We start from the raw sequence: 26,907 nt of genomic DNA, 5'->3' as shown, positions 1-26,907 counted from the left end.
AATCAAAATTAACATGAATTAAACTTACAGATAATTACAGTTTTCATGCTTACAGATTCACTTTCTTTTAAATTGCATTCCATTATTTATGGATGTGTTTTCTCTACCGCACATGAAGTTGAATTAAATTGAAAAGATTCTTTAAATCAATAAGATCAGAATGAGAACCAAAGCTTTTTAATGCGACACAACTTCTGCAGACTGACACATTTCCTTTTATTCCAGTCAACTTGCAAGTAGAAAAAAGATCACGTAAAGGCACGTCTTACCTGCCCATTCTTCATTGACCAGTCTTGATATTATCCATCACACGAGCTCTTTCAAACAGGCCTCCATCCATGGTGATTATATCTAGAGACAAGGCTCTCCTCTCCTCACCAAAAGTAAATCCTCTATCATCTCAGACAGCCTGTGTGCACTCTCAAAAACAACGACAACCTGACTGAAAACAATGGTCTGAAAATGAGTAGTTATGATTTCTTAAAAAAACCCAAAATGAAACACTGACTTTTGAGGCTTGAGGGTACAGTATCATGGCAGAATGAGGGAAAAGTGGAAAAAAGCGCAACATTACAGCACTGAGATTCTACAAATCACTGCCAAATCCCTTAAAAGCTCTTTCTGTCTCTCGTTCTTTTCCCTCTGTGTGCATCTCTGTCCAGGCACTCCCCCCTCCTCGCTCTCTCCCTCTCTTTCTCTCCGTTGAACCCTCTCCTCGCTCTCTCTCTCTCTCTCAGTGCACTAATGGCCACAGATTGGGATTATCATGCAGGCGTCTGTGAAGAAAGCACTAGGTGGACTAGCCCTTTTTTTTTCAAACAGCTGAACCAAATGCAGAACCCTCCCCCCAAGCAGTATGATGGAACTCTGTCACTTTGAGAGATTAGATGAGCAGCCATTTGATTCATACTCTAACACACTAACATGCCACACATACACATACACACACGCACACACACACACACACATACATAGACTCTCTCCCTCTCTTTCTCTCTTTAACACACCTGTCAACACTGGCAAAATGGTAGAAAATATCAGTGCAGAAAATAGATGTCTGCACCACAGAATGCATCTGGATTAGATTTATTATTGATTTGAGTTGATGCCGTGGGAAAAGCAGCCCCCAGATCAGCCTACTGTACCAATACAGACATCTCAAAGAATGCTTCAAGTAGATACTTCCACCATCTGGGTTTACAGAGGAAATGAAACATACAATACATGATTTCCCACAAATTAAATTTTAAGGCAAAATTCAAATTTAAGGCTTTTTTTTTTTGCTTTCATTGTCTGTACCATCTGTGTTTGGTTTAACTGGGAGCTGTGTCAGCTGAAGAAAACATTGTTCATCCTCATAGACTGCAAGTACTCATGTACACCAACGTCCCTTTAAAAGTAGACAAAGTTAAGTTTGGCATTGCCTTAGACTTAAAATCGACTTTAATTGGCATGACGATACTCTAATATCTTACAACAATGACTTTCTTGTAGGTGGTCATCTGATTAATGAGGGAGTCCTCACTTAAAAGAGTTTAATTTTCACAAAACCTCCTTTTTTTCTAACTTAATTACTGCAAAAAACTGCTGAAGGAGTCTGAAGGCTTTACACATTTAAATTAGAACATAAACAATAAGTACCTCCTTTAAATACTTTATGGTAGCCTTTAAAATAAAACCTAGCACAGTCAAATGTCAGTCTTTCATTTAGGAACCATCAAATGATCCATTATAGATTCAAAATAAGTCATAGATTTTGCTCATTTTGCTCTAATGGCATGCCGGGAACTTTCCTACATAGTTCTACCATCCTTGATGAATTCATTTGCTAAAGCTGCCTCGAGTACTGTTGATGCACCAAGTCGTAATTATCACTATCACAAAAGCAATTGTGGTTAACGAGCTTCACAGCAGCAAAAGATATAATAGCTGGTATGGAAACACACCACACTTATTGAACGCTCTGCAGCAGAAAATCATGGTACCAAAATCTCCAACTGTGCACACTTAAAGGAAGTTATTTGTGTACTTCTTTTTTTCCACTTGCAATTGCTATGTACTGTGTATATACTAAAATATATGTGTGCATGTATTGATTTGCAGTCTTGCTATTCCTTTTTGTGAGTTGTGAACAGATATTGCAAGTGGACACTATTTATAAGAGGATGCATCATTGGTGTAACTGCAGTGGACCAAAAGAAAGCATGCTATTGACCTATGATCTGTTTGCAATAACAAAAGAAACCCAAATGACTTTTTTCACTTTACTTTTAATTCCAAGCTAACATGTTCAACAACATATTAGAAAAACAAATGAACTCTCGCCCATGATATCAGGAAAGACTGCACAGTCAACCTAAGACAGTAAAGGTCTACAGATTTATTAGTACCTGTGTAATACATGACACCTTTTTGTTAGAAACTACCCTACGAAGACAGATTTCTCCAAGCCATCCTCCACTTTGGTGTACTCCAGGTGAGATTTAAAGTACTGGCTTTCATACTGTGGGCTGCTACGGATGTACTCCAGGTAGTCAGGAGTTCCAGGGCAAATGACATTGTCAGCCAGCAGGACGCTCCCTTTCGTGAGGAGGCCACACTCCTGATGACAAAGCAAGGTGAGTGTGAAAAAGAGTCTATATTTGATCAAATATGACAAGAAAATTTAAAAAAAACTTGCCTCTATCAACTTTGTGTCAGGAAGGTAGCGATCCTTCCAGTGATCCAGGAAAACCAAATCAAATGTTTTCACCCCAAACTGCTCCTTCATTTTTGGGATCCAGTCACCAGATGCTCCTTCGACTAACTGCACCTGGTAGAAAAGAGATGTACTGTCTGACCCGTGCACAATGTTTTATTTGTCTTTTCAGTTAATTTAAAGACAACAGGGTTTACCTTGTCCTCTAGGCCTGCCCAAGCAATGACTTGACGAGCAATAGCAGCGTAGTTTGGGTTAAATTCAAGCGTGATGAGCTTGGCATGAGGGGGAAGCAGGCTGGCTATCCGCACCGTGGAGTAGCCACAGTAAGTTCCCAGCTCTAACACAGTGGCTGGGTTTATCTCAGACACTACTGAGTCAAGAATGCAGCCTGTGGCAAACAGCAACAAAAACAGAAAAAGGAGTTATAAAAATGTCTAACTGGGTCAAGTGAGGTAAGGATTTTACACATGAACACACACAGTCATATAACAGGACTTGCTCAGTACCTTTCTCATCCCCCACATTCATGGCCCACTCCTTATGTCTGCAGAACTGATCAATGGCTTGGACCACGCTGCGAGGGTCTCCTCTAGTGGCGTTCTTCTGTACTGCACTCAGGAGGCGCTGAAGGAATGGAGGGAAATAATATTTTACAAGTTATTCTATTAAAGGTCATTAAGGTGTCATTTAGCTGTTGCCCCCCAAATATATAAGTTGTAAATGGTAAAAGGAGATCCCAAAAGGTTAGGATTCAGTGGGAATGTAATCTTCCACAGGCAAATACATGAAAATTTCAACTAAGCTGAATTGTTATCACACATAAAGATATCACATATCAGAATGGCCTTTCTTAACAACTAATATACTTTCACTCTTTTATCATGAGATAGACTTATAGATTAGATTTAGATTTAGACAGCACCCTTAATCACCTTTGACTCTGGAAAAGTGTTCTATCAATAAACAATTATCAATATTTATTTTATTGTCATCCATTTTATCATTATTATATGATTTTAGCCATCTCTTTCTCTCTTTTTTCACCTTTACTGGATAGCAGTAAAGTACAGAGGCAGACAGAAAACAGGGAGACACATCCTTCATGTGTGTTTTTGCCTCATATAGTACCAGCCAAAACACACCTTCCCATTCCTTTCAATGAGAAAGTGTGTCCAAACGTTTGACTGGTACTGTATAGAAATTATTATAGAAATTATAAATATTTCAATTTATAGTCCATCTTGAGGGTTTTGTCTATAACCACCACACACTCAGAGCACATCTAAAACTACTCTTCATAACATTGCCTGATTTAACTTCTTATCTTGGGTGCAAACAGTCCCGACTTGACTAATACCCTCACCGTCTTGGTAGTTTTGTTGCACATGTTATAATGGGAACACTTGTACTTGATTGGCTTGTGTACAGAGAGTTTGTTCTCCAGCAATTAGGGACAGATGAAGAAGAATGAGCCCTGATTCATTAGCACAAAGAAGCGGAGAAGCACTTCTCAGGAGACAATAAACCAATATGTACCCGTGTACTTTTTGGTGTCAAGGGTGTGTGCATGTGTTACATGCTGCCTGGGACTTATGTATTTGTATGAAAGGCTTTATTGTTAAATAATACATCAAATATTTGTTATCTCTCTGTACTGTATAAATGTATCTGTTATTTTCTCAATTTCTGAATTTTATTTGGTACAATTATGTCGCTTAAAACTTTTCAGGATTCACTATTAATGCAACTATATGCAGGTAGGACCAGTTAGATTATTATGTGCACCTGACTATGTAAAAGAATTTTGGTTGTGCAATAAATAACATTAATGTTGGTTGTTGTACAGCAAAGAGTCTCAGTGAGGCACTGTGCACAAAAGTAGGGCAGTGGGACATCTGAATGGAATGTGGTTGTTGTCATGGTGTCAGTTACACCTGCGAAGGGCCTTTTGTTTCATGTTAAATGCATTCCTGACCTGCACCTGTCTCGTTTTAACCTTAACTCTTAAAAACCAAGAGAGCCTAGATAAAAACTCAGATCTAAGCTTTTACATCACTAGGTGGACAGTTTTTGTTTTCCCTTTTCAATAAAAGTACACTTTTATTTGGTCACATGATTACATTCATGTAGTGAAACAAAATCATTAATCAGGGTTTAGCCTAGGTTTTAGGTTCTAGTGATCTGGTTCTACTGATGACAATGTCAGTCTGTTGGTGAGTCAGTCTGTCAGTTGGGTTGACTCAAATATCTCACTAATGGATGGATTGCCATGAAGTTTTTCACAGACATTTATTGTCTTCAGAGGATGAATCCATATTACTTTGTTTCTCTATACTTACCTCTGGGGCCACCATGAGGCTCTCATTTGCAGTTTTGAATGAAATATCTCCACAACTATAGGATGTATTACAATAAAACAGACATTGATTTGCTCTTGATGAATTGTAATAGCTGTGACCCCATCATCAGTTTATGACCAAATACGTCCAATCGACATTCCCATCAGCCTCAGCTATACTTTGTGTTTAGTGCTAATTAGCTAATCTTAGCATGCTTATATGCTAAACTAAGATTGTGAACATGTTGAACATTATAAACATCACTGTGTTAGCATGCTTGTAGCTTAAGTCACAGCTGTTTCTAAGCACAGATTCACAGGGCCACTAACATTAACATTCAATTGTTGAAGGTGAATATAATTTTGTTAGCATATTTATGAAAATGGTTGCATGGAATACCTTTAAAATAAAGAGCATGCTTGTAGGTTGGCACATGTACTCACTGACATTTGACCTATGTGTACATAGCCTATATTTCATCATCCCTCTACTTGCAGGACTACATCACACTAATCTGATTATTTGTGTTAAGTCTTGTGAGTGATGATACAGCTGCTGTATTCTGAAGGCACACCTGAGGACGTGTGGACTGGGTCAGCGTGTCCAGCATTGGCTCCACAATGACATCATGCCAAATCAGCGCCAGTCCTCCATGATACTGCACAGCGGTGGGGATCACCCATCTGTACAAAGCATATAGGAGAGCTGCTCCACCGGTGCAACTGTAAACAAGAGTCAACCACATCCTGCAAACAAGAAAGAGAGGGCATAAACATCAATTTAACATGGTGAGATGGTGCTGCATCATGGAAGGAGGCTGAGATAAATGAGGCAGAAAGCACAAACACACAGTGCAATAGCAACACATCTGCATGAGATAAATGAAAGCTCTCATATCTATCCTCACTCTACTTCTCTCTTTGTGTTGGGCTAATGAGATGGGTGTTTACTATGCAGTGTGCCGCTCCTGTTTTCATTATCTGCTGCTGCTGCCAGGTCCAAGCTGCACACCCACACCCATCACAATATGATGGTATCACTGTAGTATATTATTTAATATCAGCTGCAATAACACAGTGCTTTCTGTGTAGGTTTCCCACTCTCAGAAGCAATTAGTCTGTTAAGCAATCTTGAGCACAGATCAACTGGGGAAGAACAGAGCGAAAAGGAGGAGAACAGCACAGCCAGAATCCTAAACAAGGACTCCTTTGGGAAAGCATTGAAGAGCATGGCTGGAAAGGATTCACCTTGCACTAATAAAGAAAGACCAATGGTGGTTGAAGTAATTCCTTGTGATTTGGAGTTTGAGTTGCATGGCAACTGGCTGGGGGTTAAGAGCTGTGTCACAAAAGGGAGAGCACTGGGACTTTAACCTTTACTTTGGCTTTCTACTAGCATATATATAACCAAGAGAATCAGAAACAGACATGCAGAGTATCCCTGGCACGGCTTTACAAACACACAGCTACATCTTTTTATCATCTCCAAATGTAGAAACCAATGCAGGGATGTGTAGGGACATTTGACGGAAATACACAATTGCATAATACAAAGTTACATCCTGTGCATACTAACTGAATTTGTTCTCTGTGCAAACAACATCAAAGGCTCTCAAATAAAAGAAAAAGAGGGGGACCAAGAATATGCAGGTCATGCATCAGAAACACTCCAAACGTGTTCATTATTGGAGATATAACACATCATTAGTTTTCAAAATATCATGACTGAAAAATGTCATGACTGAGGAGTATCCCAACGATGTTAGTTTGTTACTAAATGAAATCATAACATTTGGAGGCTCCCTACAATAATTCAGCCCAAAACAGGAATTAAAACCAGATTGAGTCATGGTTTCCTTTGGAACAAACATTGGGCACAGGGAAAACAAACCCTCCTGCATTCTTAAAGGGTCTCTCATTAAAATCAAACAGAAAATATAAGACTTACATGTGTGGGCAGGCGGCGTTCCCTGTCCTCTTCTCACCTCTCTCTCCTCGCTGCTAGAGGAAAACCTGTGAGCCCCCCCACCAACACGCGGTCATATACCTCCGTTTACATGAGACTAACTCCTCCCTCCACTTCCTTCCATCCCCCTCTCCAGTGCCTACTGAATCTAAGCATGCAAGGAATGCACAACAGACTAGATCTCTTTTACATGCACACATAGGCGCACACACACACACACACACACACACACATGGAGTAAATCAGTAAAAGCACAGCAAGAATTTGTGATTCACTGAAACATTTACTGATTCACGAGGGCTTACTTTGAGTGCTGTTGCAACTAATGCTGTTTATCATTTCTAGATATTTAAACGAATGCTTTAGCAAATGCTGAACACTTTAAGAAATATATTTTGATTACATGGCGTCCGTCTTCATTCTGTCCTTCCCCAACCTGTCCCTTTTCAATCCAAAAACTGTCAAGCCCTTTTTCTTGTTGACTCATCTGGGTAATCCTTCAGGCTGACATTTCTGAGATGGAGCGCTGTTGAAATAAATCCATCTACGGATTTGCAGCAACCTTTGTTGTGGTCATCATTTAACTGTCTTAGAAATAACTACTGAGGAAAAAGAGACATTTTATATCAATTTATTGAAACTCAAGAACCTTGTGATCATGTTAGAAAGCACTTTCCCTGTAAGACAAAATTGGTTATAGCTGTGACTAAATTAAATGTGACTGCCATTAAAATACTAAAAAACAAACAACCCAGTGGATAAATGGCTCTTACTCAAGCTAGTAAATATTCATGAAAGCTGTGCTCATGATGCCAGCACCACACTACTAGTGTATTTCCCACAGTTGACCAGGTCCCTTGTCATATCTGATGTGTCCGAGGCTGCTCCTGAACAGAGAACTAGTCCGCTTGATCTCTGAGCAACACAGAGCCGGTGTGTCTATGAGGTGATCCAGGGGTGTTTCAGACACTGTGCAGCTGTGGCTCTTTTCTCTGGCAGCAGCTCCAGCATAGTCAGGAGAAACGAGCTGAACTGGGCGGCTTCATCCTGAGGCCACTCGTACTTATCCAGCAGGATCTCATACAAGCTCCAGGGCTTCAGCTTTGAGATGCGCCGCAGTTGTCCTGGATGGGGTGAAAATGATTCATATTGCAAATATGGATGTTAACTACACTCAAAAAAGGGTTGGGTGTCTGTTACATTATCCTAAGTCAAACATGTAGCTTCTATGAGATAAAATCATGTTTTGCAGTTGAACCATTTTCAATCATGTAGTTTTAGCATAAAATTCAACAACTTAAAATTGACTAGAATAATGTATGTAAACACAACTTAATCCTGATGGGTTTAGATGGCAAATCACTTCTGCATACAACTCCAGAGCAGAAGGGAGCAGTAATGTGCAAATTCCTAAGTAGGAGTGCCCCTCTCTATTTCATATTTATCAGTCAGGTAATGGTCAAAGGATTGTCCCGGGTAAAGAGCAACCATTTTGATATTGAACATCACCTGAGTTTCTATAGATCTGTTTTACTGAAATTAATACATTTAATGCTGATGTTGAATTTGAGTACCATGTTAACTGAGGGCAGGCTCAAACATTGGCCTCCAGTTTCCTAACTCAGCAGCTACAATTTTTGCTATCCTGTTTTTTTCTTTTGTTTTCTGTCTGTTGGAACTGAAGTTTTAGGCTGTCTGCTTGTTGTGTTTTCAAGCTGTTGTTAAGTCAGTATTGCCTTTTCTGGTAAAGTTTAATTCCAACAAATTCAATTTGCTGTGTTTTTCTTTTCCAAACTTGACACCAGCTGGGGGTAAACTAGATTAACATATGTGTTTTAATTCCTGACTATATAAACACTGTGTCAAAAATGACTTTTATGAATAATTATTAATTTTCTTATGATTAAAAGCTTAAACTTAACTTCATGTAATTGTTGTAACTACCCTATTAAATTAAGTAACACATAATCCTATTATACAAATTTAAATAACCCAAGAAAATCAAGTCAGATCCACCTATGGTAAATATGTTACATTTACCTATACAAATCTAGTTGGACTGAACCATGGTAATTAACTAACCATAACCCCAGTACATCATGTTCACTCAGCATATTTACATTTAGTTCAGTCAACAAAATTCTTTCTCGCTACATTAACGTATTTAATTTAGGTAATAAGGTATTAATATGCGTAATAGTTCATTTTACTGTACCTTTGCGGTTGAAGTACCGTTTGGACTTTTTCCCTGAGACGATAAACTTGGATGGAAGAGGACCCAGCAGCTCAATGATATGTGCAATGTGATCTGAGGAGACACCAGCAGACAATGTATTATAATCAGATTTTGTTCAATTGAGTACAAAAAAACAGATGACAAGATGAACAAAACAAACCTTCCTCGCGGGAGAATGTGCCTCCTGACTGAGGGTCAAACAGATAGTCTCCTGTAGCCAGCTCAAAAGCCTAAGGTATACAAAAAGACAGTTGTGGCACATTTAGAAATGCATTTGCTGGAGTTTGTTTTTAAAGAAATGAACATTTTTACAAAAACACACATCTACACACATGCTCACCATGCAAGCAGTGCTCCAAATGTCAGCTGGTGTGTTGTAGCCAGCACCTATCAGGACCTCCACAGAGCGGTACTGACACGTCTGGATGTCTTCAGTGAAGTGTTTGTGCTGAAGGACAAGACAGATAACATGTAATATCCCACTATAAAATCAACTGTAACTATGACTATTAAATCAGCTCCACAAAGTGGCTTTTAGTCAGCAGATACAAGATTCAGTCTGTCTCCAAGAGGTACTTAACCTAATAAGTTGATGTGGTTACAGACAGTGAAATAATTTATTCACTTTAAGAGTATCAGATGTTTCTCCTAAAGTGGGCAATTATAGTGTATACATGTATAGCTCCCATTGCAAAGATGTATAAGGATCGCTCTTGTAATAATGAATGAAAAACTTTATTTTACATGTTATTACAAACTTTTTATTCCCCTTTATCTTGGCGTAATAGCAAATGATACTATCTCAAGTTACTCCATAATTTTGAAACATTACTAAAGCATACCATTAATGAGTATAAAACTAGTAAAAATATATGTGTTATAAGTGTGTCTTTTTCTGACTCAGCCAAATGAAATGAGAAAGACAACAATGAGTGCTGGGTAGCTGTAACTGTAACACATAAGATTCAACTGTTCATCTCTCTCAATCAGCCCACGCAGTTCTGTCTCACTGGAAACATATGGCAGCTGTGTTTTTCACCGGAGGACACAGTAAACACAGCGGTCAGTACAGAAAGCACCTGTTGCATGGGGTTGTGTAAAAAAGATGGCTTGGAGGTGTTTTATAAACTAAACTCACAGCCATTTATGAAACACTGCATGATGCATGTCATAGCTTCTACAAGTGTGAGGTGCAGGAGTGCCAGATGTTTCTATTGTAAGAAAATAAATTATGTATTGTGGAGGATTATGCCATGGATGAGATACGAACATTTTACAGTTTTTTTGTTTCAGTTTCCTGTTGAATAATTACTCACCACCCAGCAGGCATTGCCTAGGTCAGCAATCTTGATGAGAATTTGATCAGCATTTTGAGAATTCAGTAGGTCCAGAAGTTCGTCAGAGTCACTGATACCTAACATACATAGAAGAAATTGACTGATAAGAGGGCTAGGATCAACACTAGGTGAACTGGCAGAGATATTTCTAACTGTTAGTAGCCAAAGGAAGAGGAAAACATTGCTGATATCATAAAAAAACACAAATGTTCTAAGACTGACCACATGAGGTGGACGGTGAACGCAGAGGCGGCTCTCTGTCTGCAGTCTGATGTAATAACATTGATCTACAGCCAAAGACCGCAGCATCTTTTTTGAGGTCTGGCAACGAGCACATGGAGTCTCTGTGGCTGTGCAAAGTGGAGTCCAGTCCATCTTCCAACAACAGCGTATGTCTCCTAAAGGTGAGGTTAGGACCCTTAAGCTTAGAGTGACAGGTGGAGCTGGAAGTGCTAGAGGGAGCTGTGACATCAGCAAAGCCCACATGAGGTTTGTCTTTTTGACTGTGGTCAGATGCACTCTCCTGTCCCCGTCGTCTCCTGTCCCTCCTTGTCAATCGGTTAATCTGGGTCCTAGAGACCTTGCTCGACTGCAGGGTGAAGAGCAGTCAGAGGTGAGCATGAAAAGTACTGAATGAATAATCACAAAAACAATGTGAATGTTTTAGCACATATCATGCAAATGAAAGCTAAAATGTGTGGGATTTTAAAATGTAAGATTTAAGCACCCCCTGTGGTTAAAAAAGCAGACAACAGAGTACCCAAGCCAACACATTTTCATTCAATCGTTCATAAATTAAAGAAGCATTACATGAACTGTTATGGACTCATTTCATAAACCTCTTTTCATAGTATTTTTATCCTATAAGTGTTTTCTGTATGCAAATAATGACTGATAATTTTCATGTGAAAAAGCTGAAAGTTTGAAGCTGTGTTTCTCTGCATATTGAAAAACATTAGCAATAAGAAAACATGAAAAACGAGCTAAATATACATAAGGACTACTTCAGCATTTCTATCTTTGGCTTCTACTTGTGATAGTTGTAGAAATTATTTTATTTTTAATAAAAGATGTACAATAAAATATAACATATACTGTATTTCTTGTATTTCTTATTATTATCTAACATGGTGACCTGCTCTACCCTTGGTGCAGGAAGGAGCAATAATGATGTTTCTTTCAATTATATAGTATTAAGTTTATGTTGCGAACTGTAATAACCTCCAAAATTGTTGAGGGATTTCCACTGCTTCTTAACAGTCAAAGTGTGATAGCAAGAAAAATAAAGCAAGATACTTTAGTCCCTACTTTAGTCCCCAAACGTCTATAGGGTTTTCTGTAACACCTGCTTTTTATTTGTATATTTTTTGCTCACATTACAGTATGAAGTGGGGTGAAATAGTTACAATATTAAAGTTATAAATGTGTGTGTATGATTAGGATTCAAACATCTTCCTTATTGAGCATTCACAACTATATGTGTATCAAGCATACCAAGACATGCAGTGCACTCTAGGACTGTAATCTGACTTAAGTGAGGTGATACATATCTGATGTCATTCAAATGCACTCCATGTTGCAGGTTTTAGGGGTTGTCAAGTGTAAAAGCAAAAGAACAACATCCATCTTACCCACTCCCCAAGAGTGTGGAAAACCCCGGTCAGCTTCCCCAATATCTTGGACAGGCTCTAAGGGGGTCATAGCAGATAAGGGACATATCATCCAGCAGTTGTAAAAGAAATACAAATGTCTGAGTTAAATGAATTCAATAATGAACACATGTTCAGGTCCCACACCTGATTCTCCCTGGAGCTCCTGTTGACTGGTAGAGAAAGAAAGCAAAATCAGACTCAACAAGACACAAGATGTGAAATAAAAGAGTATGTCCATCAGTGTATGACTCTGCATATTCACATGACATGTTCCTCTATGATCTGTATCAAACCTATGTGATTGCTAATGCAGCATCACAAACCTGGAGAGCTGGTGAAAGCAGAGGACACAGGCATATGCCACAGCTTGGTGTTTGCAGCCAGTTTCTGAACATAAACCTCGTCCACTCTCAAGAGGATGTTCTCTGGCTTGATGTCTGTGTGTATAATCTTGCATTTGGTGTGCAAGTAATCTAAACCCTGCAGAACCTGCGATAAGGAAGGAAAAAGAGCCACCATCATTGGCCATGTGGAGAAAAATAGAAAATAATCTGTTCACTAAAAAGAGCTCAGTCAGTTGTGAACGAAAGGGAAGAGGATTAAAGGTGGAGTGAGGGCTTACACAGCACCTGTCTGAGGATGCTCTTAACGCAGGGCAGGGGGAGACCTGTGTAGTTGGATTTGATGATCCACCGCAGGAGCTGATGACCCAGCACCTCCAGAACCATGCACACATCTGGTGACGAATTAAGGACACAGTTTCATACTATACAGCATAAGGGTTTTGGAGAAAGCTTAAACACACTGACACAGTCTGTACTGCACATGGTGGGTGGGACAAAAATCATAGTTCCATCTGTGGAAAAAATAATTTGCCTCACAAGTTAGAGAAAGTGATTATGGGGGGGACGTTATGTGTCTCTGATAAGGATACGCTCTCCATTCTCTCCAGAGATCCTGAAGTCATCAATGAGGTGCACGATTCTCTCACGTTTAAGATCTTTAGGGTCACTGTCCCTCACCTGATGGGCAAATATTCACAATGTCACAATATATATATCACAATATTAACAAAATATAAAGATGCAACTGTGAACTGTTTAGATTTAGCTGGTGGTGTCGAAGTGGTGTGTATCCCTTAAAAATAATCATGTTTTCACAATTAATGTAGAGAAGTACTGTTAACACTTAGAGAATACACATTTAATAAACACGATATATTGTCGTTACAAGCAGATATAAGGAAATTCTAAGGTGTCTGTCAACAATAATAACTTCTTATATAATGTTGGACTTGTGTTTCCAAATCTGACTCTTACTAGAAATCTTGAAATGACATCAGACATTGTTCAGCTATCTAAGGAAAATTGAGATTTAGCTGTGTAAAGAACAAAGCTGTGCCACTCCAACACAACAGTCGCCACAGTGGAAACAGTATTTTGTTTGTGTTGAACTGACATTCACACACATTACCAACACTTTAGCAAAGTCTACTACTTTTATAGCATATGAATACTCTAAAATGAAAAAAGGTGAATACATCTAAAAACAATGTGAAGTTCTTACTGACACATTTCAGAAGTTTGACCTCATCCAGAGCCGTCTCTGTAAATATTTGAGCACTCTTCACCACCTTCAGGGCCACAAAATGCTTCTCCCTGTGCACACATTATTATGGCAGTCTATAATTATGTTTATGATACTATGATGTTGTAACTGTATATATGAAGTCATAAAATGAATTGTGTACTTACTCCATATCCCAGCAGAGCCACACCGTGGAGAAGTGACCCCATCCCAACTTTCTGACCACTTGGTATCTGTCAACGAAAATCTCTCCAATCTCTACAGAGTAGTAACCACCTGCAACACAGTGTGCCGTCTGCATCAAAGTGAGTTTAACCAGTGTGTGGAGGTTTAGTGTTGGGGTGCTGCCTACCTATCCCGTAGTCTGCAGGATTCTCCTGTTGCTCATCATAAGACTCTAGAGGCTCAGGTTCCTGAGGCTGTTTTTCTGCAGCTGGAGGGTGGTGAGAGGGTGCGATTGGCGAGGGGACAGGTTTAGGACTTCCAACTTTGTCTTGGGTGGGATGGGGTCTAGGCTTGCTGGATGGATTAGGAGAGCTGGTAGAAAGAAGGGCTGATATAGCAGCAGCATATGATGATGACATGTTCAACCGGAGCCAAATGAGGTCGAGCACAGATGAAGACGGGTCCAGATGACAACAGCACTCAGGGAGAAAGCTACAACAGAAATGCATTTACACGCTCTCAACAATGGATGGAGTTCCTGTATCACGCTTAATGGAACAAGCGTGATACTTAATGAAGCAAGCGTGAAAACAAGAGTTCACTGGTTGTTTGTCTCCGGCAGTTAGTTTGTGTCTTTTTTTGACACTGATTGCAGTAGACTGTTTGCAATGACATTTCAAATGAGCCAATGAATGTGTAGGTTTATTTTTAGCTAGGTGAATGGCATGTCAACGTAAATAGCCCCTGACACTGACCCAAGTGCAACTGAACTCTTCCTGATATTGCTTGGACTGTTGCAGTGTGGGTGTTTCTGTTGTAAACATGAACGGCTGGCAATTCTAATCATTTCATGTTCTTCGAAGGATGACTGGCAACAGCAGTACTTTTATAAGTAATACAGTTGAGAAAGTTAAGTTATTACAAACTCATTTTAGACCGCTCTCTCTGTACTCACTTATTTATAATGGGCTTATTTTTGGTTGCATACTTTCAATAATGGATCTCTCAGGAGGTATTGATGTCTACAAAAGAACTTAAGTATGTTTAGAGGCAACAAATATTTAAACATGCTTATTTCCACTTTGCTATTTTTCCATTTAGTCCATTGGTGTTAGAAATATAATATTAGGTAAATGAAAACTATTGACTTTGCCTATATTAAAAACATGACTGGGGAAAATAGGCCTATGGAGTCAGCTAGATGTTTTAGAAACTGGTAGTAAGAGCTCATTTTCACACACCTCAGATTTGGAGCTTTTTAGGTTCGTTTTAGTGTTCAAATATTAATGTATGGTAAAGTTATTACATCAAGCTTTGTTTTTACAATCCAGTTCATTCTTGACACTTACAGGTGGATAAACTTTGTTAAGTTATTCTTCTGCATTGTTTGGAAGTTTTATTTTGAAGTTTTTTGGAGGAAGTCTGAAAAAGTCCTGTACATGTTGCGGGATTTAAAGAAGAGACTGGGTAGTACAAATACTCAGTGAGCCTTATTCACTCATTATAAAAACTCAACAACATTAGAGGTGGAGCCTACTTACCCCCTTGTGAGTGATAGCCTATATCCAGTTTTAATATTTGTAACGTGGGAAATAAACCAAGCCACCCTGGAACGAGGACAGCAGAGACCCTTAAGCTGCGTGCTCTGCCCCTCACTCTGCTCTGTGTGACTGAAAAACACTTAGTACCAGAAATAGCTGCTGCTGCTGCTGCTGCTCAGCAGCTGCTGCATTCTGCTATCGTCTGCGGCTGCTGCTGCTGCTGAGTTACTGCTACTGTCCACTTCTGCTGTTGATAATGCTGCTTTTGAGCTGTTGCTGCCTGTTGCTGCTGCTGTACAGTTCCGCCACTTCTGCTGCTGCAGAGCATGTTCTCACAACATTTATCACCATGTGGCCAACAGCTCTATTTCCACAGGCAGCAAGGAGGTCATTCTCCTATTTATTTCTTTATTTAGCCTCGACTTTCCTATCCAATTACAGAGTTTAGAGGGATGCTACACCGGCACCTTTGACACTATATATAATGGACATATTAAAAATAGTATTGTGTATTGGCTAACTAGTGATGAGCTGCTTTAATGCTGAACATGTCACTTATTATTTAATAGTGTGTAAATACTACAGGTCACCATGAAGGAATTTTCCACAGCAGATTCAAATTCAAACACAGAAGGTCAATATTAACTTACTCTTATACATATGTGTATCAAAAGAAAATTCATTTAAACTCTTTCTAAACAAGTGTCTTTGAGATTATTATGGAATTATGGACTACAGTGCAGAATCCCTCTCTTTGACACCCATGGGCCCACCAACACGTGTTCGCTTTACTGATTAGGACAGTATGAATGACTACAGATTGCACTTGATTGACAACTCACTACCTGTAAGACTTTTATCACTTTTATTAGCACATTAAATCTGATGAGTTTATGAAATACCAAGAATAGGCTGTGTTCTTTTTATCTTATTTATTATTTTTGGGGCAGTTTTATGTCTTGACTGACAGTAGAGAGCTGACAGGAAATTAGAAATGCGACAAAGGTTATCAGGGGACACTGCAGCAGACATGCTGGCTTAGCATATCAGGAAAACCATAGGTATAATTAATAATATCTATCAGGGCTGTGCTCCACTCAGTTTTGTTTGCTGGTTCATTGACATAGCTGACTGTGTATAAAGAGAGCTCAAGAAAAAACGAAAAACGACCTCACCAAAGTTACGAAAGATTCTTTCTTTAGGAACCCACTCTGTGTCAATCTGTCAGGGTAAATGATAAAAAGAAGTAATGTTTAAATTATTCCTCTGTCTTTGATTTTAATATCAATTTAAAGTAGAAAATCAGAAAGGAACTTTACTTCAGCAAAAAGCACAGTAACCGTTACAATAAATACATCTGTTTGACACATTTTGCGTTGATTTCAACATGACACTTTATTTAGTAGAATGAATGCACAATCTCATACATACAGTATAGGGCAGGCCTATTTAGCCTTATTTGATAGGCCTGATTATAAAGAGAGGAGAGAAAGAGAAAACAGCTGCTCTTAAAGATGAAAAAAAGAGAAGAATCAAATATTAACACGTCACACTGCTGAGTGAAATGGTTTTAACACACATTACCAATTCCTGCACTGATGAGAAAGAGCTACAGTAGATAGCTACAAAATGTTATAAGTTCATAAATATAATATAGTTTGAATAAATTTGCTTTTAGAGCTAAATTTATATCATTTATTTTCAACTTACAGAGTACATTATATGAAAAATACATTTATGACCCCCAGTGCACAGCAGTTTGGTCTTTGATTTCAGGTTTTAACCAGCTGGAAGAAGCTCTGTGAAGCTGGATACTGAGAGGATGTGAACACATCAGACAACAGAAGAAACTTAGTAACATTCAACAGTGTGCTATAGTTTGTAACAGAGTAGAAAACATCATCAACATACAGTATGAGACGTATGACACACAGAAAGAATTACATTCAAATGAGTCCCAAGATGGCCAAAGATCAAGTACATTAAATGAAAAAAAAAACTTAAGAAAATATGTGGAGTTCTTTTTACGCCACAACAAATAGGATTTTATTTCTTACGCTGATTTTTCTGAAGTTTACATTTCAGTGTTATCAAGAATCTGATTACAAACTTAGAAATATATTATGATGAAAAAAAGTAGATTTTAAAAGTCACAAAAACCAAGCACATGAAATGAGTTGAAATGCTAAAATCAATACAAATACAAAATCAGCCAGCATGAATTCTCATAAACAAATTCTCTGGTGTGAGACCTGCTCACACCACCATTCAATACTGCAGCAGCCCTATTCTGTTCACACCATCAACCTCACTTTTTACAACCAATTAAATAGTGCTCACTTGGGGGTAGAAGGAATGGGGACAAGGGGCTTTTGTGATTACATACAGTATTATGTGGTTAGTTTAAAAATTACATTGTTAGTACGGGAATAAAATATCAGCTTAAAACTGATCAGTACAATCCACACTATATACAGACTAACTCTCAGATAGACCTTCAGCAGATGATGACAGAACTCACTTCCCTTAATTTATCCCTGCTATAAACCCTGTCAAAACCTTCCTACAGCCTGTCATCTCTTTTGGTGACAATTTCATAAGGAATTAAGGCTTAAGATGTTCATAAAGTGCTGTGTATGACAGTCAAATCCTCCACAACTAACTGCAGAAAGACAGATTTTAACAGAGTAAATTGTTGTCACACAGTCATGTGCCACTGCCATACAGTAGGTCTCACAACAGCCCTCAGGTTTTTCCCTAAAACTAATTCATTCTAATTATTCTGTCCAGGTCGACACAGAGAAAGCTACATTGTCAGCCAGCACCGAGCTGAATCTAGAAGAGAAAAAAAAATCACAATAGAAATGACATCATTCCAAATACCCTAATTTAGTGACATCGTGAACTGCTTTCAGTTTTCTGATTCGACTAAGCTCACAAAGGCTTAATGCTAGTATTACAGATTATTAGAAAGCACTTTAAAGTTTTCTAACCAATGTTTATGTTGCTGCATTAGAACATTTAGGCACTCCCATCTGCTACTCCAATATGCTACAGTTCATGGCCCAGTTATCAAACGTGAATACAAATGACAGTGAAATCAACGGCAGATGAGGATTGAAGCATGTTTTTGCGTTTTATATAGATTACAAACACACATTCACCGGCATGTATTAATACTTTTCAAATGAGCTCGTATAACATCTACGTATATCACATGTTTAATGAGCAATAAATTACCTCTTTAATATAACTGTTCTTTATATCTCAGAAGATACAAAATAGTAATTTAGAGTTGTATATATTCTGTAAAAAAGTATATCTTGGGAGACTTTTCAGGGTTATTAGGAAGGATCTTACTGCTTGTGTTGGACCAGAAATATTGATATATGAAGTACAGCATGACCATAAGATGCACCGTAAGTCACCTCCTGGGTTTGAAGTTCATATATTGGTGGGATCAGTTATAACACAACTTGCCAAGGCTTTTTCACACTGTACAGCTACAGTTTCTCCTTTATTACAGTCTTTTTTCTGCTGAGGTTGCCATGTTTTGCTTTGCTGTTGAGGTCACACTGTATCAACTTGTCTGTATAAGTGTGCGTGACTATGTGAGGTTATACTGTTTTTGCTCAGATAAATGTAGAGTGTGTGTGTGTGTGTGTGTGTGTGTGTGTGTGTGTTCTGCTGCTTCAGACGAGCGTGCCTGGGTCTGCAGTGGGCTCCTTTGGGGTCGCCTCTTGCGTCTGTGGATGAGGAGTCTCCTGATAGAGAGAGAACTCCATCGACCTGTTGGGGAGGCAACACAAATCAATACAGCACACCGCAAACCAGAGGCATGCGGTGGAGGGTAAAACCACAGTGAGAATACATCTTAATGGAATGAAAGTTTTATTTCTAATGCAGTTTAGGGATAAATGTCCTTGAAAATTCGAATGTATGTAAAACTAAGGAAGGTGGGGGAAAAAAACTTTAATTATTGCATTTCCACAATTGATATCTTAAGTTTTATAGATTTTATTCATTGTGTAAATATGACTCCTTTCCTTTTTGGGTTATTGATTGAAGTCTGTGAGCTGTATCTGAGAGTGTTTTTGATCAGGAAACAAACAGCCTGGATATTGGCATGAGGCAGCCAGCAGCAGTGGCAGGAGATAATGCTGACGGAGCAAAAATCCAAACACAAACAAAAATAAAACAACCTAGACTGTAAAAGTCACAGGATGATAGATGGATTGGTTCGGGACGGAGTGAGAGTAATGGAACCATCCTCGGCTGCCAGATTCCAGCGAGACAGACGTTAAAGCAATTCTGAGAGGTGCAGAGTGAGTGAGTGACTGTATGTGCAGACATGCTTCTTGTTATTCTCGGTATCCAAAATTATTATTCTTATAGTTTCTTCTCCCACTCTTAAGGCAAATGCACTGTGCAGACTCTCGCCAATAGACAAACAGGGGTAAAATAGATAAAGCTGTAAAAACAGGTAAAAAAAAAACAACAAACAAAATACTGACCTTCCATGCAGCGGGTGACCGTGGAAGCTGGCTGACTGGGGTATCTGAGACCTGTGGAGGTTGGCTGATTCACCTTGAACAGACGGGGCAAGTGGGTGGGGGTGTGAGAGGCGAGAGATGCCTGCTTCATGGCCCTTTGGGGCAGCAGGAGGATAGCCGAGGGCGTTCCTCAGGTACCAGTCCCTCAAGCCCTCCAGAGCCAGGGCTTTATGCAGGCTTCGCGTCGAGTCCTCTGGGGTTGGAAGAGAGAACTGTGGGGGTCTGCGGCCGAAGGAGGTGCCAGACAGCTCAGTCTGGTAAGGGTGCAGGTTGGGGATGGAGGATGTGGTGGTGCCGGAGGCAGGAAGGGGAGATTCATATGCGGACAGCAGGATGGCATCCTGGGGATGTTGCTGCAAAGGAATAAAGGGCCCACAAGATTTGGTTCTAGTGACTTTGACCCTGCGCAGTTCAGCTTGGGACCCTCGGAGGACCATGGGGCTGTAAGGAGGTGCAGCGCTGGGTAGGTGCACTTGGGAATGGGAAAAGCCGTTGGCATGGGGAGGCACCGCTGCAGTAGAGGAGCGCGGGGAGGGCAGGTCCTGCCAGATCCTGCCTGTGGACTGGTACAAGTGGTGCTGCACTTGCATCCTCTGCTGTTTGCCCCAGATATAGTCCATCAGTAGCTCGTTGTAGCCCCCTCCAGCCCCCCTGCCTCCCATGGACAGGCGCAGCTTGGCCTGTTCCACAGAGCTGTCCACATGTCTCTCAGGGCTGCCCAGGTGAATGTGTCGAAGCTTGCCGTCAGTCAGTGTCTCTGAGCTCTTGTAGGGCCCTCCTCTGGGGGGCATACCATTTCTGGACGCTGGATCGTCAGGGAGGCTCGATCTATCCAGCAGGGCCTCGGAGCTGTTACTGCGTCTGGCCCTTGAGCTGTAAGGGCAGCTTCGGCGGTCAGAGGAGGAGCCCTCCTGGGCCAGTGGAATCATATATGGCACATCCAGGCTGCCAGACCACTGCTTCAACCCATTACCCCCAGACGCATCCGACCTATGGCAGAGGTGGAGAACAACATCTTACAATAGGAGAAGACTCCGAGTAACTACGGATAATGAAGAGTGATTGAAAGTTGTTTTTAATCAAAACTGTGTAATTGCATTTCACAGAAAATCACTTAAGAATGAACACAGTTTTTCTGCTTAAAGAACAAATGTTGAGCTAAAGCACTTGCTGGTGGCTAAATATGACACTAATCGTTGTTAGAACCTTGACTCTGTCTTCATTCAACTCCTTCATCAAGCCATTTCCAAACACTGTCTTCATCACAGTGGGGGGAACTGTAGCTGTGCTGCATAGACTGAAGCAACCCAGTATCTCAGATTACCTGACATGAACGCTGATCGGAGCAGTTCGGGCCAACAGAGGAGTAGCTGGAACACTTCTCCCTTCAACGTTAGATGCACTTCTTGGTAAAGAGTGGGTTGGGCTGTGAAAAGTAACACCAGAGTACATAGATGCATTTACCAGTTACCACCAATAGATGACAACATGATTGTGCACATCACACACAGTACAGTAGGTACACTCCCAGACAGATTAAGAAGACAGAGCTGCCACTGAAGAAAAGTACCTAACAGAGCTTGTGACAGAGTTGCGACGTGTTCTCATCTCATAGTAAATCTCAACTGGAGACAGCTTCCTGCTGATTCTGTGGTCAGGACTGCCCACAGTGAGCCGGGGCTGCGACAGAGAGCGCTGGTCAGCAGCCACACTGGGAGAGGACTCTGTTAAAAGAGAAGACAATAAACAAATGAAAAGAAGTGAAGCTAATTTACAGATTACTTTCATTTAAGGCACGAAGATCCAGCAAGGTTATTTTGGGTTTACAACTTAAATGATATTCCATATTCAACATCTTTAATGCCACAAATGTTCATGAGTCTCCCACTCGCCAAGTTGAATGTGAAATGTAAAACACTGCTTGTTTTAGAAATGATGTTTGATCATGCTTCAGTTGAGTTTGTTATGATGTTGAGAAAAAGAGACAGCTGTTGGAAGACAGTGTGCATACAGTTGACTCACCATTATCATGGGACGTTGAATCTGACATGGAGCTTGTACTCTCAGACATGACAGTGTCCTCTAAAAGACAACAAGACATTCAGCTCACAGACAACATAGCAAATCTGAAATATTTACTAAAAGCGTAAAACGTTACATGATTTATTCATTTTTTTTAGATTTTTCAGTTTTTGACATATGTTTGTACAGGTGTGCATCAAGTTGCTGTGTAGTTCTACCTGTATGACAACCCCGATGAACTGTCCTCTTGCTATTTGGGACATTTCGGTCTGATTCCACATGTCTGTACAAAGCACCAGTGAAGATGGCTTTCATCTGCTTTCTTTGGGCAGCTTCATCCTACAGCCGGGGACAACAGGCTGTGTTAGACCACATTACACATGGCAACACAGCTGCTGCGTAAACACAATTGATATTCAAGGTGTTGACTTACCTCTGCCTTGCTATTGGGCGACAGGCCAGCTCTGCGCTGCACCACCGGTGGTTTCTCCCCCGTCTCCAGGGGGAAAGCACGTGGCAACTTCCCAGTCAGCTCCTGCAGAGGACATTCATTAGCCTCCAGTAACTACAATCCACCTTCACACTGGCCTGTGAGGTCCATAAAATGAAACCACTTAACAGATAACTTTAAGTCCCAATAAGAGATCCTTTAAATGCTTCACTGCTCTGAAATAGAGATGACAGAAATAATGTTACTATCATAGTTTGCCTCCAAAGTAGAAAAAGAGTAACTCTGCAGATGAGTAGTGCACCTCACTTCTAAATTAGCTACGCTGACACCGAAAATTGGCAACTTGTGAACCCAAGAATAGACAGTGAGAGCGCGTCACTACACATCCTGCTGAAAAAAAATCAGGATGTGTTAAGCAGCTGTTAATGAAAAGCGGAGGCAGCTGGTGCTTTATGAAGATGTGCCGACATATTCTCAGGAGCAATCAGGAAAATATTAATATCCAACCTTTGTTGGCAGTTACATCTAAGCTCATAAGTAAAAATTGACTGATTTTTCTGTTTTATATCTATAGAACAGAGAAAACATGTAATTACTGTAATTAAGCCACTCTCATCAGGTAAAACACAATAGATTACTACTTATCATATGGATCAGAAGTGAGCTACTCACTGCTTCCTGCAAACAGACTTGTTTGAGCTCTCCCACTCTGCTGTTGAGGAGAGCCTCCAGGGCCTGCTTCCTCTCCTGCAGAGCTGCGACCCTCTCAGCCTGCAGCTTGCTGTCCTGGCAGCCTTGAACATCTACACAACACAAGAAACACAAGGCATCCTCAGAAAGTCTGAATTAACAATTGACATGGGTCAAAAAATTCTGGTCAAAAGGTCAAAAATGACTGTAAAATAGTTTAATTTAATTAGACTTTTGGAAATGTATTACACTATCACAATGGTTGCCTTTTAAAGTATCCGTTTCTAACAATAACATGTCTGTTCACAGCTATTGAGTGTTCTGATAAGATTATCTCACAGCTGTGGTGACAGTATGTGAACAAAAGGCCTTCACACGTACAGCTGTTTTTCTAGTTGGTTGTTCCCAAGAGGAAAACACTTTTGTTTTCATTCAGTTGAACCGTCAGAAAAAACACAAACTGATAGATTAGACAGGCCATTTCAGGCTTGTCCAGACACGATAATGTGTGTCTTCACACCAGGGTCCGCGAGAAACCATTACTCACCTGGAGCCCCCAAACCCATGGATGTGATCACATGTCCTTTGACCTCCATGTGATGTAATTCTGGGGACTTTACAATTCACACTCCCAGGCACGCCCTCACCTGATGAAAAGAAAGTGAGATTAAACCACAGCTGAGATGCAACAGCAGCGCACATTTGTCCATATTCCGTCCCCCTCTAACCTTGCGGTATCAGCCATGTGTTGTCTTGAGGTGTAGAGTCAGTGGTTGCATTTCTGGCAAGTCAGCAGTAGATAAGCATGGGTCTCTCCTATTTTCAGATGACACAAGGTACCATCAGGGGGAGCCACTGCACCTCTTCTCAGGTGTCTAAAGCTGAATCCTTCAAAAGATTAAAAAAATGTAACTTGATGAGAAAAGACAGTGGAACTTCTTTTTCCTCTATGACTGTTAAGTATACACAAATCATCAAAAACACAGCAAGTCAATTTGTAATATTGTATCCAGTAAAGAGAATCTGTTAACATTACATTACATTAAAAGCACTATAAACCCCAATTTAACAATATAAAAAGCCACATTTATAATATGCATTTAAGCAGTTTAAGCCAAACAAAAAAAAAGTTATTAATTAAAAGTTCCAAAAAAGCCTTAACTAACTTGCACCTTAAAGCATTTTGAAAGTGAGTAATGCTCTAAAATTAGCTCTCACATGCAATTAGCGACCAATTAATTTACAAAGAGGAGGAAAAATGAGACAGGAAAAGTAACATTAATAATGTATAAAGAGAAATGAGGGGGAGAAACCTAAACCCTGTATGTTTTATGTCTCAACAGCTCAATAGCTACTGGTACAAAGAAGGAGAGGGAGCCAGAGGAACGGAGCCAGCAACAAAGTGATGGAATAAATAACAGAGGCGAGGAATAAATGCAATGTTCAGTGGGGTTTCCTGCTGTCATAAATATCCAGGTTTACATGGAGCTTACTTTAAAAGGAATTACCTTTACTGTATTTTATGGCTTCTATTTTTTGGATCATCTGGGATAATTCTGTTGACATGGAAAAAATCAACCTGAATAAAACACTTCTTTCTTTTTTTTTACAACCCTCGACAAGAAATGTTGCCTTCAATTGACTGCAGGAAGTGAGCAATGTTTCATGTGCACTTTTCCCCACATAATAGAGGTTCATTACAAACAAAGCCTCTTCCCGAATACCCAATAGAGACCTGACATCCCAAAATAGCGTTAGCATTAACTGCCAAAAGCCCCTCACTCAATGCTGCTCACAAATCGCTGCCATAAACAAGCATCTTGCTGTCGCCTTGCCAGTTGAGTAAATCATAAAATGACTCCATTCAACCCACAAATCTAGATGGAAGGCCTCAAGGGCTGAATCAAAATTACACTTCCAAAGACTGCTTCTGGCAGTGTCGCATCTTTCAAAAGGAAACGTTTATCTATCAGTTAGTCGGCTGAAAAGAGCAGCTGTCTCAAAGCTCTGCACACAACTGACCAGCTTTTTGATTTTTGGGGTCAGTAAGACACAGTGTTCTGTTTTGCCGACTCAAACAACATAAAGAGTGAGGCTCGCTTTGTGTGAAGACATACTTGAAATATTTCTACCCAGTTTGCGTTGGCTCCTGTCCTGGAACTGAACCAGTAACTGCTGTTTGCTCCTGTACGTGTGAAAACCCCCAGCATGCTTGACCTCCCACTGACAGACAAGTAGGAGCCTTTCACACTAAACAAGTGGCAGAGTTACGACTGCCCTCTCAGACAAAAGCTCACATGAATCCTGTTACACAAAACCAGGTTCATGATGATCACATTTGAAGTTAATCTAATACTGCATGTGACTTTCACCTGGGAATGTAGAAAGCAGTGTCACGGCTGTGCTCCGTTGAGCAGTGAGCCCCCTGAGAGAGGCAGTCAAGAGGAGACGGACACAGACATTTGGTGTTCCTCTGGATGGTTGCTGGGCAGCTGAATGCTGGAGCCAAAATGCTGCCATGCCTTTTAAGAATGGCTTTGTCCAGAAACCAAAACATTTGCTTGGAAAGTTGCTGCTATCCTTTTCATTCTCTGAAATGTGGGCTTTATCTCTATAAAACTAACAATCCATTCCATGCATGTTTTCTTTGCTGCTCTATGACTGCTAATACAGTGATTTAAAGAGAGACTATGTAACCTTTCAAGAAGAAACAACACAACTCCCTCTTACTAATATAAAAAGGTTTATTTACATTTATATGCGACTTGGACACTCTTGCTTATTCTAAGACACTGTAAAGTTTTGCTTATGGTTGCTATTGTTAGCTAATGTTAATTCAATTCAATTCAATTTTATTCATATAGCTCCAAATAACAACAAAGGTTATCTCAAGGCAGTTTTAACATAAAGCAGGTCAAGATCATGTTAGCAAGTAGATAAAGCTGTGTAAGTGACATTACTGGGTAAGTTGGCTGACATACTGACTCTCTCTCAGTACTACTCTATATGGCAACACACTCATTCCATATGCACAGTACCAGTCGAAGGTTTGGACATACTTTATCAATAAAGAAAAAGGGAAGGTGGGCCCAGACTTTTGACTTGAACTGTATGGCATCTTTGGATATGACACTCAACAACATGGCTGACATGTGGTGCACTTTACACTATGTTTTAGCGTCTCAATCAATCAATCAATCAAGCAATCAAGCAATCGACCAAACGTAGTTTATATAGCACCTTTCATACAGGCTAGTGTACTTCAAAGTGCTTCACAGCTGATTGACAAGCTGATAATAGGACAGAACAAGAAGAAACATAAAGAAAAGGAATTAAAAACAATGGGAGAACAAAAACAAAGAACACATTAAAGGACAAAAATTTAAAGAAAATAAGGATGATAAGCTTAAATGAATAAAATGATTAGAAAATGTAAATAAAATAAATACAAATAAGGGATTAATTAAATAAATAAATAAGAAAGAGTAAGAGAAATGGTTTATCAAAAGCTAGACTAAAACTAGGTTAAGAGATCGAGATTGAACTTTTAGAATGATAATAATAAAAAGCATAAACTAAGTAGAAATACAATAAAATAGAATCAAAAGACTTTAAACAATTATCATCTGTCATTATCCTGTTATTGCCGGCTGTTTAAAAAGTTACAC

At 39.8% G+C, this 26,907-nt stretch overlaps 3 protein-coding genes across 3 annotated transcripts; all 3 read right to left on the bottom strand.

Moving 5' to 3' along the window:
• Positions 1-2,268: 2,268 nt before the first annotated feature.
• On the bottom strand, positions 2,269-7,032 carry comtb (catechol-O-methyltransferase b). The gene is made up of 6 exons (XM_053316505.1): positions 6,988-7,032; positions 5,615-5,786; positions 3,208-3,325; positions 2,896-3,089; positions 2,681-2,812; positions 2,269-2,602 (listed from the first exon to the last, which is right to left on the bottom strand). Coding segments are annotated over exons 1-6 (798 nt in total). The 5' UTR covers positions 6,990-7,032; the 3' UTR covers positions 2,269-2,422.
• Positions 7,033-7,636: 604 nt separating this feature from the next.
• On the bottom strand, positions 7,637-14,469 carry LOC128356068 (SRSF protein kinase 2-like). The gene is made up of 14 exons (XM_053316501.1): positions 14,170-14,469; positions 13,985-14,093; positions 13,801-13,888; positions 13,165-13,252; positions 12,860-12,966; positions 12,554-12,719; positions 12,375-12,400; positions 12,210-12,266; positions 10,801-11,167; positions 10,558-10,655; positions 9,582-9,689; positions 9,402-9,471; positions 9,221-9,313; positions 7,637-8,129 (listed from the first exon to the last, which is right to left on the bottom strand). Exons 1-14 carry the CDS (start codon positions 14,399-14,401, stop codon positions 7,945-7,947), a joined length of 1,794 nt encoding a protein of 597 aa, XP_053172476.1. The 5' UTR covers positions 14,402-14,469; the 3' UTR covers positions 7,637-7,944.
• A 4,746-nt stretch (positions 14,470-19,215) lies between these two features.
• On the bottom strand, positions 19,216-23,853 carry ccdc120b (coiled-coil domain containing 120b). Its single transcript, XM_053316306.1, has 9 exons — positions 23,787-23,853; positions 23,222-23,352; positions 22,532-22,633; positions 22,317-22,437; positions 22,099-22,158; positions 21,647-21,800; positions 21,401-21,502; positions 20,038-21,066; positions 19,216-19,312 (listed from the first exon to the last, which is right to left on the bottom strand). Exons 1-9 carry the CDS (start codon positions 23,833-23,835, stop codon positions 19,216-19,218), a joined length of 1,845 nt encoding a protein of 614 aa, XP_053172281.1. The 5' UTR covers positions 23,836-23,853.
• Between the last annotated feature and the right edge of the window lie 3,054 nt (positions 23,854-26,907).

This window comes from Scomber japonicus, chromosome 3, assembly GCF_027409825.1.
Source record: "Scomber japonicus isolate fScoJap1 chromosome 3, fScoJap1.pri, whole genome shotgun sequence".
In the NCBI taxonomy this organism is placed as follows: domain Eukaryota; kingdom Metazoa; phylum Chordata; class Actinopteri; order Scombriformes; family Scombridae; genus Scomber; species Scomber japonicus.
The sequence above is the reverse complement of the archived record's forward strand: the minus strand, read 5'-3'. Positions and strand labels throughout refer to the sequence as shown.